General features: G+C 45.3%; 1 protein-coding gene across 1 annotated transcript; it reads right to left on the bottom strand.

The window, feature by feature from the left end:
- Nucleotides 1-9,293: 9,293 nt before the first annotated feature.
- On the bottom strand, nt 9,294-10,895 carry LOC119284162 (patatin-like protein 1). The gene is made up of 3 exons (XM_037563401.1): nt 10,679-10,895; nt 10,403-10,584; nt 9,294-10,311 (listed from the first exon to the last, which is right to left on the bottom strand). The coding sequence occupies exons 1-3, from the start codon at nt 10,817-10,819 to the stop codon at nt 9,414-9,416; spliced, it is 1,221 nt and encodes a 406-aa protein (XP_037419298.1). The 5' UTR covers nt 10,820-10,895; the 3' UTR covers nt 9,294-9,413.
- Nucleotides 10,896-17,181: the final 6,286 nt, after the last annotated feature.

The raw sequence follows: 17,181 nt of genomic DNA, 5'->3' as shown, positions 1-17,181 counted from the left end.
TACCGTCGTTCTAAGAAAATAAGATGTAAAACATGATAAACATCACATGCAATCAAATAGTGACATGATATGGCCAATATCATTTTGCTCCTTTTGATCTCCATCTTCGGGGCTCCATGATCATCGTTGTCACCGGCATGACACCATGATCTCCATCATCGTGTCTTCTTGAAGTTGTCTCATCATCTATTACTTCTACTACTATGGCTAACGCTTTAGCAATAAAGTAAAGTAATTACATGACGTTTATGTTGACACGCAGGTCATAAATAAATTAAGACAACTCCTATGGCTCCTGCCGGTTGTCATACTCATCGACATGCAAGTCGTGATTCCTATTACAAGAACATGATCAATCTCATACATCACATATATCATTCATCACATCCTTTTGGCCATATCACATCACACGGCATATGCTGCAAAAACAAGTTAGACGTCCTCTAATTGTTGTTGCAAGTTTTTACGTGGCTGCTATAGGTTTCTAGCAAGAACATTTCTTACCTGCGCCAAAACCACAACGTGATATGCCAATTTCTATTTACCCTTCATAAGGACCCTTTTCATCGAATCCGATCTGACTAAAGTGGGAGAGACAGACACCCGCTAGCCACCTTATGCAACTAGTGCATGTCAATCGGTGGAACCAGTCTCACGTAAGCGTACGTGTAAGGTCGGTCCGGGCCGCTTCATCCCACGATGCCGCCGAATCAAGATAAGACTAGTAACGACAAGTAAATTGACAAAATCGACGCCCACAACTGCTTTGTGTTCTACTCGTGCATAGAAACTACGCATAGACCTAGCTCATGATGCCACTGTTGGGGAACATAGCAGAAATTTAAAATTTTCTACGCATCACCAAGATCAATCTATGGAGTAATCTAGAAACGAGGGGAAGGGGAGTGAATCTACATACCCTTGTAGATCGCTAAGCGGAAGCGTTCAAGTGAACGGGGTTGATGGAGTCGTACTCGTCGTGATCCAAATCACCGATGATCCTAGTGCCGAACGGACGGCACCTCCGCGTTCAACACACGTACAGCCTGGTGACGTCTCCTACGCCTTGATCCAGCAAGGGGAGAAGGAGAGGTTGGGGAAGACTCCATCCAGTAGCAGCACGACGGCATGGTGGTGAAGGAGGAGCGTGGTAATCCTGCAGGGCTTCGCCAAGCACCGTAGGAGAAGAGGAGGACTTGGGAGAGGGGGAGGGCTGCGCCAGAACTTGGGTGCGGCTGCCCTCCCAACCCCCACATATATATAGGGGCAAGGGAGAGGGGGGCCGGCCCCCTCAGATCCAATCTGAGGAGGGGGCGGTGGCCAAGGGGGGTTGCCTTGCCCCCCAAGGCAAGGGGGGCGCCCCCCCTTTAGGGTTCCCCCAAACCCTAGGCGCATGGGCCCTAGGAGGGAGGCGCCCAGCCCACTAAGGGGCTGGTCCCTCTCCACATACAGCCCATAGGGCCCTCCGGGGCAGGTGGACCCTCCCGGTGGACCCCCGGAACCCCTCCGGTGGTCCCGGTACAATACCGGTAACCCCCGAATTATTCCAGTGACCGTATGATGACTTACCATATATAAATCTTTACCTCCAGACCATTCCGGAACTCCTCGTGACGTCCGGGATCTCATGCGGGACTCCGAACAACATTCGGTAACCACGTACATCTATTCCCTATAACCCTAGCGTCATCGAACCTTAAGTGTGTAGACCCTACGGGCTCGGGAGTCATGCAGACATGGCCGAGACAACTCTCCGGTCAATAACCAACAGAGGGATCTGGATACCCATGTTGGCTCCCACATGCTCCACGATGATCTCATCGTATGAACCACGATGTCAAGGATTCAATCAATCCCGTATACAATTCCCTTTGTCCATCGGTACGATACTTGCCCGAGATTCGATCGTCGGTACCCCGATACCTTGTTCAATCTCGTTACCGGCAAGTCTCTTTACTCGTTCCGTAACACATCATCCCGTGATCAACTCCTTGATCACATTGTGCACATTATGATGATGTCCTACCGAGTGGGCCCAGAGATACCTCTCCGTTTACACGGAGTGACAAATACCAGTCTCGATTCATGCCAACCCAACAGACACTTTCGGAGATACTTGTAGTGAACCTTTATAGCCACCCAGTTACATTGTGACGTTTGGTACACCCAAAGCATTCCTACGGTATCCGGGAGTTACACAATCTCATGGTCTAAGGAAATGATGCTTGACATTAGAAAAGCTTTAGCATACGAACTACACGATCTTTGTGCTAGGCTTAGGATTGGGTGTTGTCCATCACATCATTCTCCTAATGATGTGATCCCGTTATCAACGACATCCAATGTCCATGGTCAGGAAACCGTAACCATCTATTGATCAATGAGCTAGTCAACTAGAGGCTTACTAGAGACATGGTGTTGTCTATGTATCCACACATGTATCTGAGTTTCCTATCAATACAATTCTAGCATGGATAATAAACGATTATCATGAACAATGAAATATAATATAATAATAACTAATTTATTATTGCCTCTAGGGCATATTTCCAACACTCTTTGTGTACTACTCGTGCATATAACATCCATGCATAGACCTGGCTCGGATGCCACTGTTGGGGAACGCAGTATTTCAAAAAAATTCCTACAATCACGCAAGATCTATCTAGGAGATTCACAACAACGAGAGGGGATAGTGTTTCCACGTACCCTCATAGACCAAAAGTGGAAGCGTTTAGTAATGCGGTTGATGTAGTCGAACGTCTTCACGATCCAATGGATCCAAGTATCGAACGTACGGCACCTCCGTGCTCTGCACACATCCAGCATGATGACGTCCCTCGAGCTCTTGATCTAGTTGAGGACATGGGAGAGTTCTATCAGCACGATGGTGTGGTGACGGTGATGATGAAGTTACGGGCGCAGGGCTTCGCCTAAGCACTACGACGATATGACCGAGGTGTGTAATTGTGGAGGGGGCACCGCACACGGCTAAGAGAAGACTTGGTGTGCCTTTGGGGTGCCCCCTTCCCACGTATATAAAGGAGGGGGGAAGAGAAGGTCGGCCCAAGGGGAGCGTGCTAAGGGGGGGAGTCCTACTTGGACTCCCGGTCCAAGTAGGATTCGCCCCCTCCTATTCCAACTAGGAGAAGGAGTTAAGGAGGAAGAGGGGGAGAGGGAAAGAGGAGGCTGACCCCCTTCCCTAGTCCAATTCGGTTTGGGCAAGGGGGGAGCCCCTCTCACGTGGCCTTTCTCCTCTCCTCCAATAGATCCCAATAGGCCCAATACTTCTCCCGGGGGGGTCTGGTAACCTTCCGGTTCTCCGGAAAAATGCCCGAACCACTCAGAACCATTCCGATGTCCAAATGCAACCTTCCAATATATGAATCTTTACCTCTCAACCATTTTGAGACTCCTCGTCATGTCTGTGACCTCATCCGGGACTCCGGACAAACTTCGGTCATCAAATCACATAACTCATAATACAAATCGTCATGGAACATTAAGTGTGCGGACCCTACGGGTTCGAGAACTATGTAGACATGACCGAGACAAATCTCCTAGCAATAACCAATAGCGGAACCTGGATGCTCATATTGGCTCCTACATATTCTTCGAAGATCTTTATCGGTCAAACTGCACAACAACATACGTTGTTCCCTTTGTCATTGGTATGTTACTTGCTCGAGATTCGATCGTCGGTATCTTCATACCTAGTTCAATCTCGTTACCGGCAAGTCTCTTTACTCGTTCTGTAATGCATCATCCCGTGACTAACTCATTAGTCACATTGCTTTCAAGGCTCATAGTGATGTGCATTACCGAGAGGGCCCAGAGATACCTCTCCGATACACGGAGTGACAAATCCTAATCTCGATCTATGCCAACTAAACAAACACCACCGGAGACACCTATAGAGCATCTTTATAATCACCCAGTTACATTGTGACATTTGATAGCACACAAGGTGTTCCTCTAGTATTCGGGAGTTCATAATCTCATAGTCAGAGGAACATGTATAAGTCATGAATAAAGCAATAGCAATAAAACTAAACGATCATAATGCTAAGCTAACGGATGGGTCTTGTCCATCACATCATTCTCTTAATGATGTGATCATGTTCATCAAATGACAACTCATGTCTATGGTTAGGAAACTTAACCATCTTTGATTAACGAGCTAGTCAAGTAGAGGCATACTAGGGACACTCTGTTTTGTCTATGTATTCACACATGTACTAAGTTTCCGGTTAATACAATTCTAGCATGAATAATAAACTTTTATCATGATATAAGGAAATATAAATAACATCTTTATCATTGCCTCTAGGGCATATTTCCTTCACTTAGCCCACGGCACTCTTGCACTATTATTATTTTCATATCGTTCGGTCGTGCAAGTGAAAGGCAATAATAACGATATTCGATGAACTGGCCGTGGCAGAGAGAAATGGGTATGAACTCAAGTTGTTCTGTTTGTGTAAATATGTTTAACCTAGTATCCATGATTCAACCCATTATGATTAAACATGTTTCCAATGACAATTAGAGATTATAGTTTCTCATGCCATGCATAAGTAGCTAGGAGTGGATAATGATTTATCTTGGGTATCAACATTGCGTTAAAATGATTGTGATGTAGTATGATGATATGGTATCCTCCTCTAAATGTTCGAGTGGCTTGACTTGGCACATGTTCATGCATGTAGTTGAATCAAAACCAACATAGCCTCTATGATATTTATGTTCATGGTGTTCATATCCTACTCATGTTAGTGTCCAATGTTACTTATGCATAATGCATGTTCATGACCGTTGTTGCTCTCTAGCTGGCCGCTTCTCAACCTATTTGCTAGCCTTCGCCCATACTAAGTGGGAATTCTGCTTGTACATCAAAAACCTTGAACCCAAAGTTATTCCAGATGAGTCCACCATACCTACCTATATGCGGTATTACCCTGCCGTCCTAAGTAAATTTGCATGTGCCACCTCTAAAAACTTCTAATAAATATCCTTTTTGTGTGCCTAGATCATTCATGGAACGACATAAGGTGGTCGGTATCTTCCATGCTAAGCGGGTTATTCTTAGGTCGAGTGTTTATTCACTTGCCATCGCACGAGAAAAGGGCGGTAATAGGGATGCCCAGTCCCAAACTGCAAACAGAAAAAGCTTACAAATAATCAAACAAAAACTCTCAATGGAGTCAAAACCTTTATTTTTATCGCTTGGGAATCGCCACTAGCATGCTTAGCATGGAAGATATTGATAACTGATAGTCGTGAAGTAAATGAGAAGGGTGCATGTCTCAAAATATCATTTACCTCTGTTTAAAAACTTGAGCTCTGGCACATCTGCAAATCACTGCTTCCCTCTGTGAAGGGACTATCCATTTACTTTTATGTTGTGTCATCACCTTCTAAAACAAGTGCCAGAACCTGAGAGCACTGCTATCATGACTTATGCATTATGTGTAGCTAATGTTCGGTGCATCATGACTGGACCTTTTCTACCATGAATTACAATGTTTAGTCGTTGCTTGGACTTTGGAGGTGCTCTGCATTTATGTTTTGCGGTCTCAGAAAGGGATAGCGAGATACCACTATTGTCATATTATATCATGGTTGTTTTGACAACGTGTTGCCGTTTGAGATATCTTATTATTGCTCGCCAGCTGATTATGTTATTGATATGCGTTAATATAATTTTTAAGAGTTATTGTCAGCATGGTTAGTTATAATGTTGGCTGAAAACTTGGGTGTTGTTTAAGCTTATTTATGCAAACAAGAGCAAAATAGTTCGTAGAAGTTTTTCTTTTTCACTTTCAGTTTATGAACTGAATTGCTTGAGGACAAGCAAAGGTTTAAGTTTGGGGGAGTTTATATGTCTCCAATGTATCTACTTTTTCTAACGCTTTTCCTTTTATTTTGGACTCTAATTTGCATGATTTAAATGAAACTAACCGCGGACTGACGCTATTTTCAGTAGAACTACCACGGTGTTGTTTTTGTGCAGAAATAAAAGTTTTTCAAAATGGAACGAAACTTTGCGAGGATTTTTTATACAATAAATAAGAATTTCTGGAGCCAAGATCCACCGGAGGGGGGCACCTGGATGGGCACTACCCACCGGGGCGCGCCCCCCTCCTAGCGCACCCACGTGGGTTGTCCCCACCTGGTGGCCCCGCAGACCCTGAAACCGACGCTATAAATCCTATTTTTCCAGAAAAAATTAAGGGAGAAAGAATTATCGCGATCCACAAGACGGAGCCGCTGTCACCTCCTGTTCTTCATCGGGAGGCCAGATCTGGAGTTGTTTGGGGCTCCAGAGAGGGGGATCTTCGTTCTTCGTCATCACCAACCCTTCTTCATCGCCAATTTCATGATGCTCCCCACCGGGACTGAGTAATTCCTTCATAGGCTCGCTGGTCTGTGAGGAGTTAGACGAGATTCATCATGTAATCGAGTTAGTTTTGTTAGGGTCTGATCCCTAGTATCCACTATGCTCTAAGATTGATGTTGCTATGACTTTGCCATGTTTAATGCTTGTCACTTTGGGCCCGGGTGCCCTGATTTCATATCTGAACCGTTTATGTTATCACCATTATATCCATGTTCTAGATCCGATCTTGCAAGTTATAGTCACCTACTACGTGTTATGATCCGGCAACCCCGGAGTGACAATAGCCGGGACCACTCTCGGTGATGACCGTAGTTTGAGGAGTTCATGTATTCACCGTGTGTTAATGCTTTATTCTGGTTCTATATTAAAAGGAGGCCTTAATATCCCTTAGTTTCCAATAGGACCCCGCTGCCACGGGAGGGTAGGACAAAAGATATCATGCAAGTTCTTTCCATAAGCACGTATGACTATTTACGGAATACATGCCTACATTATATTGATTAACTGGAGCTAGTGTCGTATCGCCCTAGGTTATAACTGTCTCATGATGAATATCATCCAACAAGTCACCAATCCAATTCCTACGAATTTATCTTATATTGATCTTGCTAAGTTACTACTGTTGCTGTTACTATTGCACTTGCTACAGAACTACTGCTATCACTGTTATCGTTACTGTTACTCCTGTCACTACTATCAAAACTATCATATTACTTTGCTACTGATCATGTTGCTGCAGATAATTAATCTCCAGGTGTGGTTGAATTGACAACTCAGCTGCTAATACCTTCAAATATTCTTTGGCTCCCCTTATGTCGAATCTATAAATTTGGATTGAATACTCTACCCTCGAAAATTGTTGTGATCTCCTATATTTGTGGGTTATCAATACTTTACGTGCATGCAATGAGTTTGAGCATTCAAATTTTGGTCCAAATTTCTCTGGGTACGGTGCTCATCCACGTCATTGCATAATTTAACATCACTTGCTAATTTGGATACACAAAGAGGCCTATAGCACACAGACCACACTTACTTAATGTAGCAATTTCGTAATTAAATAGAGCCAGTTGACCTAAACATTGCTCTAACAAAAGACCAGCGTTCTAAACAAAGGTTAAGTAATTTTAAACAAAGTCATCACCGCGCCGCCCCCTTGCCAGTGCAAGATGAGATGTCGACGACTTGCCCTGGTGACATTCCACCATTGGTGGACTCTGTGTCCCGCAGGCTGAACACAGTTGTGGCGTCGTCCTCGTCCTTGGTGTCACCCTCAACATTATAGTACTCATACTAGTGGCGCCTTCAGAGCTCGCATTGGTACTCCACCATCAATTCCTCGACGGACATGAGCTTCTCTACCTCCTTCTTAGCCACGTGCAACTCCTCCTCCCCACGCTCGTGCTCTCCGCCGCCTCCTTCATGTCCAACTCCAGCTCGGTGATCTCATGAGGAAGGGGCTCCCTGGCCTCTGTTGCCGCATCGGCGGCAGGCATCTCCGCCGCCTCTTTGGACATGGGATGCATGTGAGATTCCGAGGAGGCCTAGAATATCTTGGCATGGACGTCCATGATCTGGGCGTGGATGGCCTCGACCCGGGCCGGGGCGACCTCCGCGGCACGGACAGCTGCTCGAGCACTATCAGCGTTGGCAGCTGCTGCAACCGTCTCGGCTGCTACAGCTGCCCTATCGGCTGTCGCAATCGTCCTCTCGGCGGATGCGGCCACGCTCTAGGCGGAGGCGGAGCCGCTTAGGGCGGACGCGGCGACCGTACGGGCCCTCATGAAGAGTCTCCACGGCGTCATTCTTTGCAAGAAGGGGTTGGAATGGGGATTGGGGATTGGGATTCGGGGGTGAACGACACTTGGCCTGACGAAGTCGACGAAGCTTATGAAGGAAGACATAAATAGACCTACGAATTTTCATCGCAAACGGTTCCTATAACCAAATGTTTGTGATGTAGTTGATTTTTTGTATTAGCTTTGAGAGACTAATTTGGGGTAGAGTGGCAACGGATGGTGTTTTAATTGTATGAATTTTTTGGTTCCATTAACATGCACTAATACAATTGTCATGTTAAAATTTGGAAATTTTCAGATATCATTTGACCTTTTTAAAACATTAAGTGAGTATCTGGCCATATAATGGTCATAATTCAAATTTAAACTACATCTACATGCAACAACTGGGTTCGAAAATCATATATGTGTTCTTGTCTCGCTAGTGCAGAGACATGCTATACAAATGGTTTTTACCCCCGTTTTCGCAACGAAGTTTTAAACCGTCGCCTTGCCTGTGTATGATGGGGGGGTCCTTCCCACACGACTCAGAAACCATCGGGGATAGGTCCTCCGGTAACACACTCGGGGCAAAAAGAGCTCATGTGCGATCGGGCGAGCCATCGGACACAATTATACATGTCCAATCGTTTCCGTTCGTATGTACATCCACACGATGAATCGCAGAAAAATGTTCTCGTTCGTATTTATATCACACATGATTTTTATGTGAAAACGTTTGTCTAAGGTGGCCTAACGCAAATATTTGTCAGGCGGAAGTCGTGTGTAATTGTTCATTGATCCAACATATTATTGATAATCCATTTTGTAATTAAATTGATATTTCATATCAAAGACACCATATATTTCATATCCGTATTACGGCAACCAAAATTTTATAATTGAATTACATCAGATAGCTTTAGCACTCAGTTACACCATATTGATATAATGGGCCATCAGTGTCATTGGAAGAGTGTTTTCTTTTTATCTCTGGCAGGTTAATTTATACCAATTATGTTCCTATTTTCCTGTGTGTTTGCTTGTGGTAGTCTTGAATGCAAAGACCGGAAGACAACTCTTTTATGGTTCTTTCACATAGATACTCATATGCATAACCAAGAATTGATAAAACCTTTCATTTCAAAAAATAATTACTCGCCCACATTACATAGCATTGCACTACAAATTTACAACATATATTGTGTGTGCTCTCTCTCGAATCTTCCTCTTCTCTATTGGGAGTTGAGGTTGGCTTGCCGCAGCTTGCGCTCGTTGGAGAGCTTCTTGGCAAAACGAGCGAGCGCTTCCTCGTTGGTGCCCTCGTCGTCGACGGGCTCGTACATCCCCGTGTCGATGTTCACCCGGGCCACGCTCATCTTGAGCAGCTTGTTGCCGATCCCGATGAGCGCCTCCATGTTCTCCTTGGTGGAGATGTCCACCGAGGACGTGTGCCCCGTGAGTGAGTCGTCCTGGATGCGTAGGTAGTTCTTCTCGACCCGTAGTGACTGGAACAGCACGGCAGCGTGGATGTCGACCATGTCGGCGCTTGCATGGGAGAAGATGTCGAGGAGCGGGGTGAAGCGGCCGTCTTTGAGCCAGCGGAGGACGCCCCACTTGGCGCAGTCGGGCGCGGTGTACTTCTCAGCCTGCTTGGCCGTCCCGGTGCCGATGGAGATGATGAGGTAGTTGCTGTACTCGGCGGGCTTGCCGTGCGTGAAGTCCGGGTTCCGGCGCATCACCTCCTGGGTGATCATGGACATGGCGACCATGGTGGGGTTGTTGGCGGCCACGCCACCGTCGACGAGGTGGTACTCACGGTCTGGCAGCTTGCCCAGGGGGTCGTGGGTCGTGAAGTGGTGCGCCGGAAAGTAGGTGGGCGCCGCCGACGTGCTGATGCAGATGTCGGAGAGGTGCGCGTTCTTGAGCGGGTTCACCTTGGCCTCGTACGTGTTGAAGATGACCGGCTGCAGGTACTTGATGTCGAACGTCGGCACGACGATGTTGGTGACGGTGTCGGCGACGGTCACGTCGTTGGTGAGGTTCTTGATCTTGTCGTGCAGGAACTTGCCGTCGTACTTGGGACCCATCACCGCGCCGAGCAGGTTCGCCACCGGGGTCAGGAACCCCCACCTGCACGCGAAGCCGAAGCAAAGCCGGCATCAACATCGCCGCCGGCCAAATTTTGGCGCGTGGTCCGCCGGGAGGAAAAGTGCGTACGTACCTCCTCTGCGGGAAGATCTTGGGGCCGTTGTCGAGGTAGAACTGGTTGATGTCCTTGGCGGCGAAGAGAGGCCGCTTGTTCTCGCCGGGGGCCGCCAGCATCGACGTGACCAGCGCGCCCGTGCTCGTCCCGGCGATCACGTCGAAGTAGTCCGCGATGCGCGCGTCCGGCCCGTCCAGCTCCTGTCAGACACAGCGCATGTCACACTCAATCAATCGATCTAGGATGACGAAGATGCTGCGGCTTGACAGTGGAGCTGCAGACGGGTGGACGTACCTGGAGCTTGGACTCGAGAAAGGCGAGGATGGTGGAGGGGATGAGGCCGCGGATGCCGCCGCCGTCGATGCTCAGCACGGTGATGAGCCGCCCCTGCGACGGCGGCGGGCACGGCATCGTCGTCTCAGCCTGGCTGCACATGCTTAGCTTCGCACGGGGTGTGCCCTGCCCTGCCCTGCTCTAGCTACTGTGGCCTAAATTTTGAAACAAGAGCTCTTTTGTCTTTGTGCTTTCCGATCTGGAGCCTCTACCGGCTACTTAAATCCAAATCTCGTGTCAGTGGCTAAGATGGAATCTTGTTACTTCGCGCTTATTTTTTGGTGCGCGCGTGTCACGTTCGATGGGCTGGACCTACTCTCCCCACCGGTCGACAGCGAGGAGCCAGATTTTCGTATCATTCATCACTGAGTGGTTTTTATTTTTCAGTCTATTCTTCACTGATTTGTTGACGCAACGAAGTGCACCAATGATCCTTGGTAGCTCTGATTTTCTTCAAAAGTTACACATTTCACCCTAATATACCTCCCAGATCCCTCCTCTGTATTCGCTCGGAAAAAAAAGATCCCTCCTCTGTCCAGACCTCCGCCTCCCTTTGTCCGCTGCTTCGGCAGCGGGATGTGGGGGAACCCAGTTTTGCATGTTTGGGTTAGGTGTTGGTTTCGCGGTCGCTCCGTTCAGATGGCGGTGGCGGCGTTGCTTGGAACAATGCTACCCTAGCCTCAATCTAGATGGAAGTGAAATTCCATGTTGAAGGCCTTGATCTATAAGGAAGTGTTTGGTGCCCTGCATCGTTTTTTGCCTTCTTGCATTTGTGGCTTAATATGGCGAGGCATATGGCGCATACGTCATCGATGTCCTCCCGGGAGCCGTACGCCGAGGTTAATATGTTGGTGATTAAAATGATATGTATGCTTTGATGGTATAATTAAAATTGCATGAATTAATCCAGAGTCACTGATTTAAATATAGGATTCTTTGCAATAGTTTTGAGAAAAAATGAGAGTAATAGATGAATGTGTAGGTAAAAACCTTGAGTGAATTAATGAGGAAATGGCGTATATATCATATGAGTAATGGTGTATCTCTCATTACATAAAAGTGTGGCCGATGGTATTGCGGTGAGGTCCAAGTTGAGGGGCATTGTAAATAAACCGCTCAGGTAGAACGGGTCGAGGATGTGCAACGGGCTTCAACTATGCCAAATACTTACCCCTAGGAGTTGCATTGGTTACATGATTTTTGTAAAGTAGTTTATGAGATGCTTATAGTAAGCATATTTGAGTTCTTTATGACTGATGCGAGTTTGCGATCTTGCATGCACTTCACCCTATCCATATTTGCTAGTCTCTTCAGTATCGCGCATTGCCCACTCTCACCTCGAGACTTGTTGCATCCTTAGTCAATACATCCAAAACTTGTGGGAGATCCTCCTCTTGTTCTCCTACACATAAAATACTCATCTTCCTCAAAACAGACAACATACCTACCTATCATGGTATTTCTATAGCCATTCCGAGATATATTGTCATGCAACTTCAATCGTCATTTGCATTACATGACTAGAGATGTTTATTGTCATTGTCATATTGCTTTGCATGATCATAAGATAGCAAGCAGGATATTTCTATGGTTCATCTGTGTTTTGATGTATATGCTAGCTAGATCATTGCGCATCCTAGTTCCTCCTAGAGGAATTCATTAGATTCATGTTTATCTTGTTAACTTGAGTTGTGAATAAAGTAAAGTGCATTGTTCATCATTAGAGGATATTTCCCCTACCTTGTGAAGTATAAAAGAGTCATGGAGGCTAACAAAAAAAGAGCCACAAAGGCTAAATAAGAAATGGAGAGAAAATATAGATAGTGAGAGAGGGGGGCGTGGTAACACTATTGTCCTATTTGCATGCATAAGTGCTTCAAGGTAGCACTATTGCATTTCATATAGAGAGTTTTCATATGCTTCATGTCTACATATTAGTTGGAGATTTTTCACATTGTAGAACTTAGCTTGTGGACTCCAATGATGAGCATTCTCAAACACTCTAGGTGTTCAAGAACAAGAAAAGTTGGATCCACACCCTAGAGCTTTCATACACTCATAGCTCTAGTGCATCTGTTGCATGGCAGTCTCTACTCCTTGCCTTAACATCGACTATAAGGCCTCTCCATTGCCCAATGATCGGCCACATTGATGTAAGATTTTCTTCCACTTTTTGACTTCTATAAATCTCCATTATATTTCTCCTTTTCTATTTAAGTGCAAAGATGAAGTCTCATGCTCAAGTATTGCAAGTGTTGATTGATTGAAACGGGAGGTTGTGTAGTTGATGAATCCATAGCAGCAGCTAGATGGTTTTCTCTCCCTTGCTTCTCAATACAAAGATTACATTAGCTTCCTTACATGATTGTGATCCATATAATGTGATTTGTTGGTGTGTTTGTTGCAGTCTGATGAATTGTCACTTTATGATCAGATTTATCCATGAATTATTCTAAGATCAATTTGGTTTCTTTGCTGCACAATTCTTATACATATATGCTATCTGGTGCATTTGTCTTTCTTTGGCCAAGTTTGATGTATGATCTTCAAGAGGTAGTTGTGTATGTTAGTTGGGTTCAATCTTGCAAGTAATCTACCGCGGTCAAAGAAAGTGGAAAAGGCTTGTGTATTGTTGCAACTACAGATAAAAGGATGATTGTGTGGTTGTCCTTTGAACGCAGGGTGAACACAATATATCATCTACTTTGTGTCATCATACTTAATGCAATAATCTGTTTATTTACTTAATACTTTGAGATGCATGCTAGGTAGCAGTCTTGGGGTGAAGTATTAGCTATATATGCAGTTGGATAACGGTATATAGGTGCTTGGGCGTGATGCTTGTTACAGTATATGTGGATTGTCTAGCCCTTTCCATAAGTTCGGATTTTTGGTTGTGTTGGCTAGTGCATGAAGCTTGACATGGTATCGGAGCTAAGGTCTTGAGTTCAAATCCTGGCTTTCACAATTTATTAAAAATTAGTGGTAGCCCCCCTTTGTGTCCACGTAGAGGCCTCTTGAGTCATACGTGAGTTTCCCGCGCCGTTGCTCTCTTCCGGTTGCACCTGCTGACTTGTCTTTCCTGTCACACGTGAGAGGGGGTGTTACAATATATGTGGATTGTCTAGCCCTTTCCATAAGTTCGGACTTTTGGTTGCGTTGACTAGTGCATGAAGCTTAACAATGCTCATATGCAATTATGTCGTGTATAATCATATTCATAAAAAATGTAATTTAATCGATACACAACTGTAAGTTGTTCATGACACCTTGTTATTTCTTTTGAAGAGAAACCACTAGTGAATCTATGGATCCCAATCAATTCTTCTTCCATCGCTTTCAACCTCGATCAAACGCTCTTTACAATTCTTTGCTTTTATTTCTTTTCTTGCAACTACATTTTTTCATACACACTTGCTTGTAATCCTTATAACTAGCAAGGCTAGTAAGACTGACAATCTTACTAGTTTTGTTCGGAGCCAAGACAGTTTTGTATTTTTTGTGTGCGGGTACTTATTATTGGTTGCATTGCAAGCTCCTACTGGTTCGATAAAACTTAGTCTTGCTAAATCTTAGTCGACTGAGACTTGATTATGTCTCAGTCCACACTATATTTGTGGGATCATACATTGTGATCCGTGTAAAACTTTCTTTTCGGATTTTTTTTTTCTGTTCTTACATGGTATGTCACTTGACTGAGAATTGGTTAAAAATTAGTCGATTGAGACATAGCCACACCCTAAAACTTAAGATCATCCACTTCGAGGGGAAATTGTTCCTTGCTACAAAACCCTTGCACTTGGGGCCCAACACCTTCCTAGTTGAGAGGAAGCAGCAGCGCGAAGAAGAGCGCAGTTAGGATGATCACCACATTGGTTTCGAATGTTGGGGAACGTAGTAATTTCAAAAAAAATCCTACGCACACATAAGATCATGGTGATTCATAGCAACGAGAGAGGAGAGTATCGTCCACGTACCCTCGTAGCCCGTAAGCGAAAGCGTTATGAGAACGCGGTTGATGTAGTCGTACATCTTCACGATCCGACCGATCCAAGTACCGAACGTACGGCACCTCCGAGTTCAGCACATGTTCAGCTCGATGACGTCCCATGAACTCTGATCCAGCAGAGCTTCACGGGAGAGTTCCGTCAGCACAACGGCATGATTACGGTGATGATGTTACTACCGACGCAGGGCTTCGTCTAAGCACCGCTACGATATAATCGAGGTGGATTATGGTGGAGGGGGGCACCGCACACGGCTTGGAATAATCAACTTATGTGTCCTAGGGTGCCCCCCTGCCCCCGTATATAAAGGAGCAAGGGGGAGGCCAGCCGGCCCTTGCAGGGTGCGCCAGGAGGAGGAGTCCTCCTCCTAGTAGGAGTAGGACTCCCCTTTCCTACTCCTATTAGGAGGGGGAAAGGAAGGAGGAGAGGGAGAAGGAAAGGGGGGCGCCCCCCCCCCCTTCCCTAGTCCAATTCGGACCAGAGGGGGAGGGGCGCGCGGCATGCCCTGGCCTGCCCTCTCTCTCCACTAAGGCCCATGTGGCCCATTACTTCTCCCGGGGGGGCCGATAACCCTCCGACACTTCGGTTTTCTCCGAAATCACCCGGAACACTTCCGGTATCCGAATATAGTCGTCCAATATATTAATCTTTATTTCTCGATCATTTCGAGACTCCTCGCCATGTCCGTGATCATATCCGGGACTCCGAACTACCTTCGGTACATCAAATCACATAAACTCATAATATCGATCGTCACCGACGTTAAGCGTGCGGACCCTACGGGTTCGAGAACTATGTAGACATGACCGAGACACGTCTCCGGTCAATAACCAATAGCGGAACCTGGATGCTCATATTGGCTCCTACATATTCTACGAAGATCTTTATCGGTCAAACCGCATAACAACATACGTTATTCCCTTTGTCATCGGTATGTTACTTGCCTGAGATTCGATCGTCGGTATCTCAATACCTAGCTCAATCTCGTTACCGACAAGTCTCTTTACTCGTTCCGTAATGCATCATCCCGCAACTAACTCATTAGTTGCATTGCTTGCAAGGCTTATAGTGATGTGCATTACCGAGAGGGCCTAGAGATACCTCTCCGACAATCGGAGTGACAAATCCTAATCTCGATCTATGCCAACTCAACAAGTACCATCGGAGACACCTGTAGAGCACCTTTATAATCACCTAGTTACGTTGTGACGTTTGGTAGCACACAAAGTGTTCCTCCGGTAATCGGGAGTTGCATAATCTCATAGTCATAGGAACATGTATAAGTCATGAAGAAAGCAATAGCAGTAAACTAAAACGATCAAGTGCTAAGCTAACGGAATGGGTCAAGTCAATCATATCATTCTCCTAATGATGTGATCCCGTTTATCAATGACAACTCATGTCTATGGTTAGGAAACATAACCATCTTTGACCAACGAGCTAGTCAAGTAGAGGCATACTAGTGACACTCTGTTTGTCTATGTATTCACACATGTATTATGTTTCCGGTTAATACAATTCTAGCATGAATAATAAATATTTATCATGAAATAAGGAAATAAATAATAACTTTATTATTGCCTCTAGGGCATATTTCCTTCATCGAAAGCACCATTGTGTAGATTAAAAGGGAACTAGGTGAAGGAGATTAAGGAACGTGAGTAAAACAAACCATTTGCAAAGCTAGGTAACAATTGTATAGTCCAACAGCGACATGTAAGTCTACTCGACTACGATCGTCGAAACTGAAAACGTGCAACACGAAAGTCGTGTGAAACAACAAGCTGAATCTAGTGGGCAAAGAAAATTTCAGATGGGCGATCATGTCTGACGAATTTGCCAAAATTTGTCTAAAAAAGCTTCAAACATGAACATGAAATTGTATGTTTACGATGAATGAAACTACAAAGCGATCGCCTGAATGGAATCACAACGTTGATGTGCATCTTTTTCACATATAACTTATTTCAAATTGAAGCACAGTTGTGTAGATTAGAAGGGGTTAAGTGAACCAGACCGTTGTGCAGATTAGAAGGGGTAAGTGAACCAGATAGTTGTGTAGATTAGAAGGGGTTAAGTAAACCAGATTAAGGGAGGGCACCCAGCTTTTATCGCCAGACCCACATAGCTCGGGCCTGCCTCGCTCAAAAGGTGCTTCAAGGTTCGTGCAGGGTGGTTGGGCTTGCTGCAGGTTAACACCTCCGAAGTGATTTTTTGCCGTCAACTATCAACGAAGGAAGCATGTGTGCATACAGCTCAGTTTTGCTGGAGATCAAACAGCATGCACAAGCTTTTGCTTCAGTTCGTTTCATACATGTGGGAAGAACATCCAATCATGAGGCGCATAATTTTGTAAAGAGTGTGTTATCTCTAGATCATGGTCGCTACAACCGTCAGATGCTACAATTGTACCCCTTATTATTGAGCAATAAAGTGACCAACTGTTCCTCAAAAAAA

This window comes from Triticum dicoccoides, chromosome 1A (assembly GCF_002162155.2).
Source record: "Triticum dicoccoides isolate Atlit2015 ecotype Zavitan chromosome 1A, WEW_v2.0, whole genome shotgun sequence".
NCBI lineage: Eukaryota > Viridiplantae > Streptophyta > Magnoliopsida > Poales > Poaceae > Triticum > Triticum dicoccoides.
The sequence above is the reverse complement of the archived record's forward strand: the minus strand, read 5'-3'. Positions and strand labels throughout refer to the sequence as shown.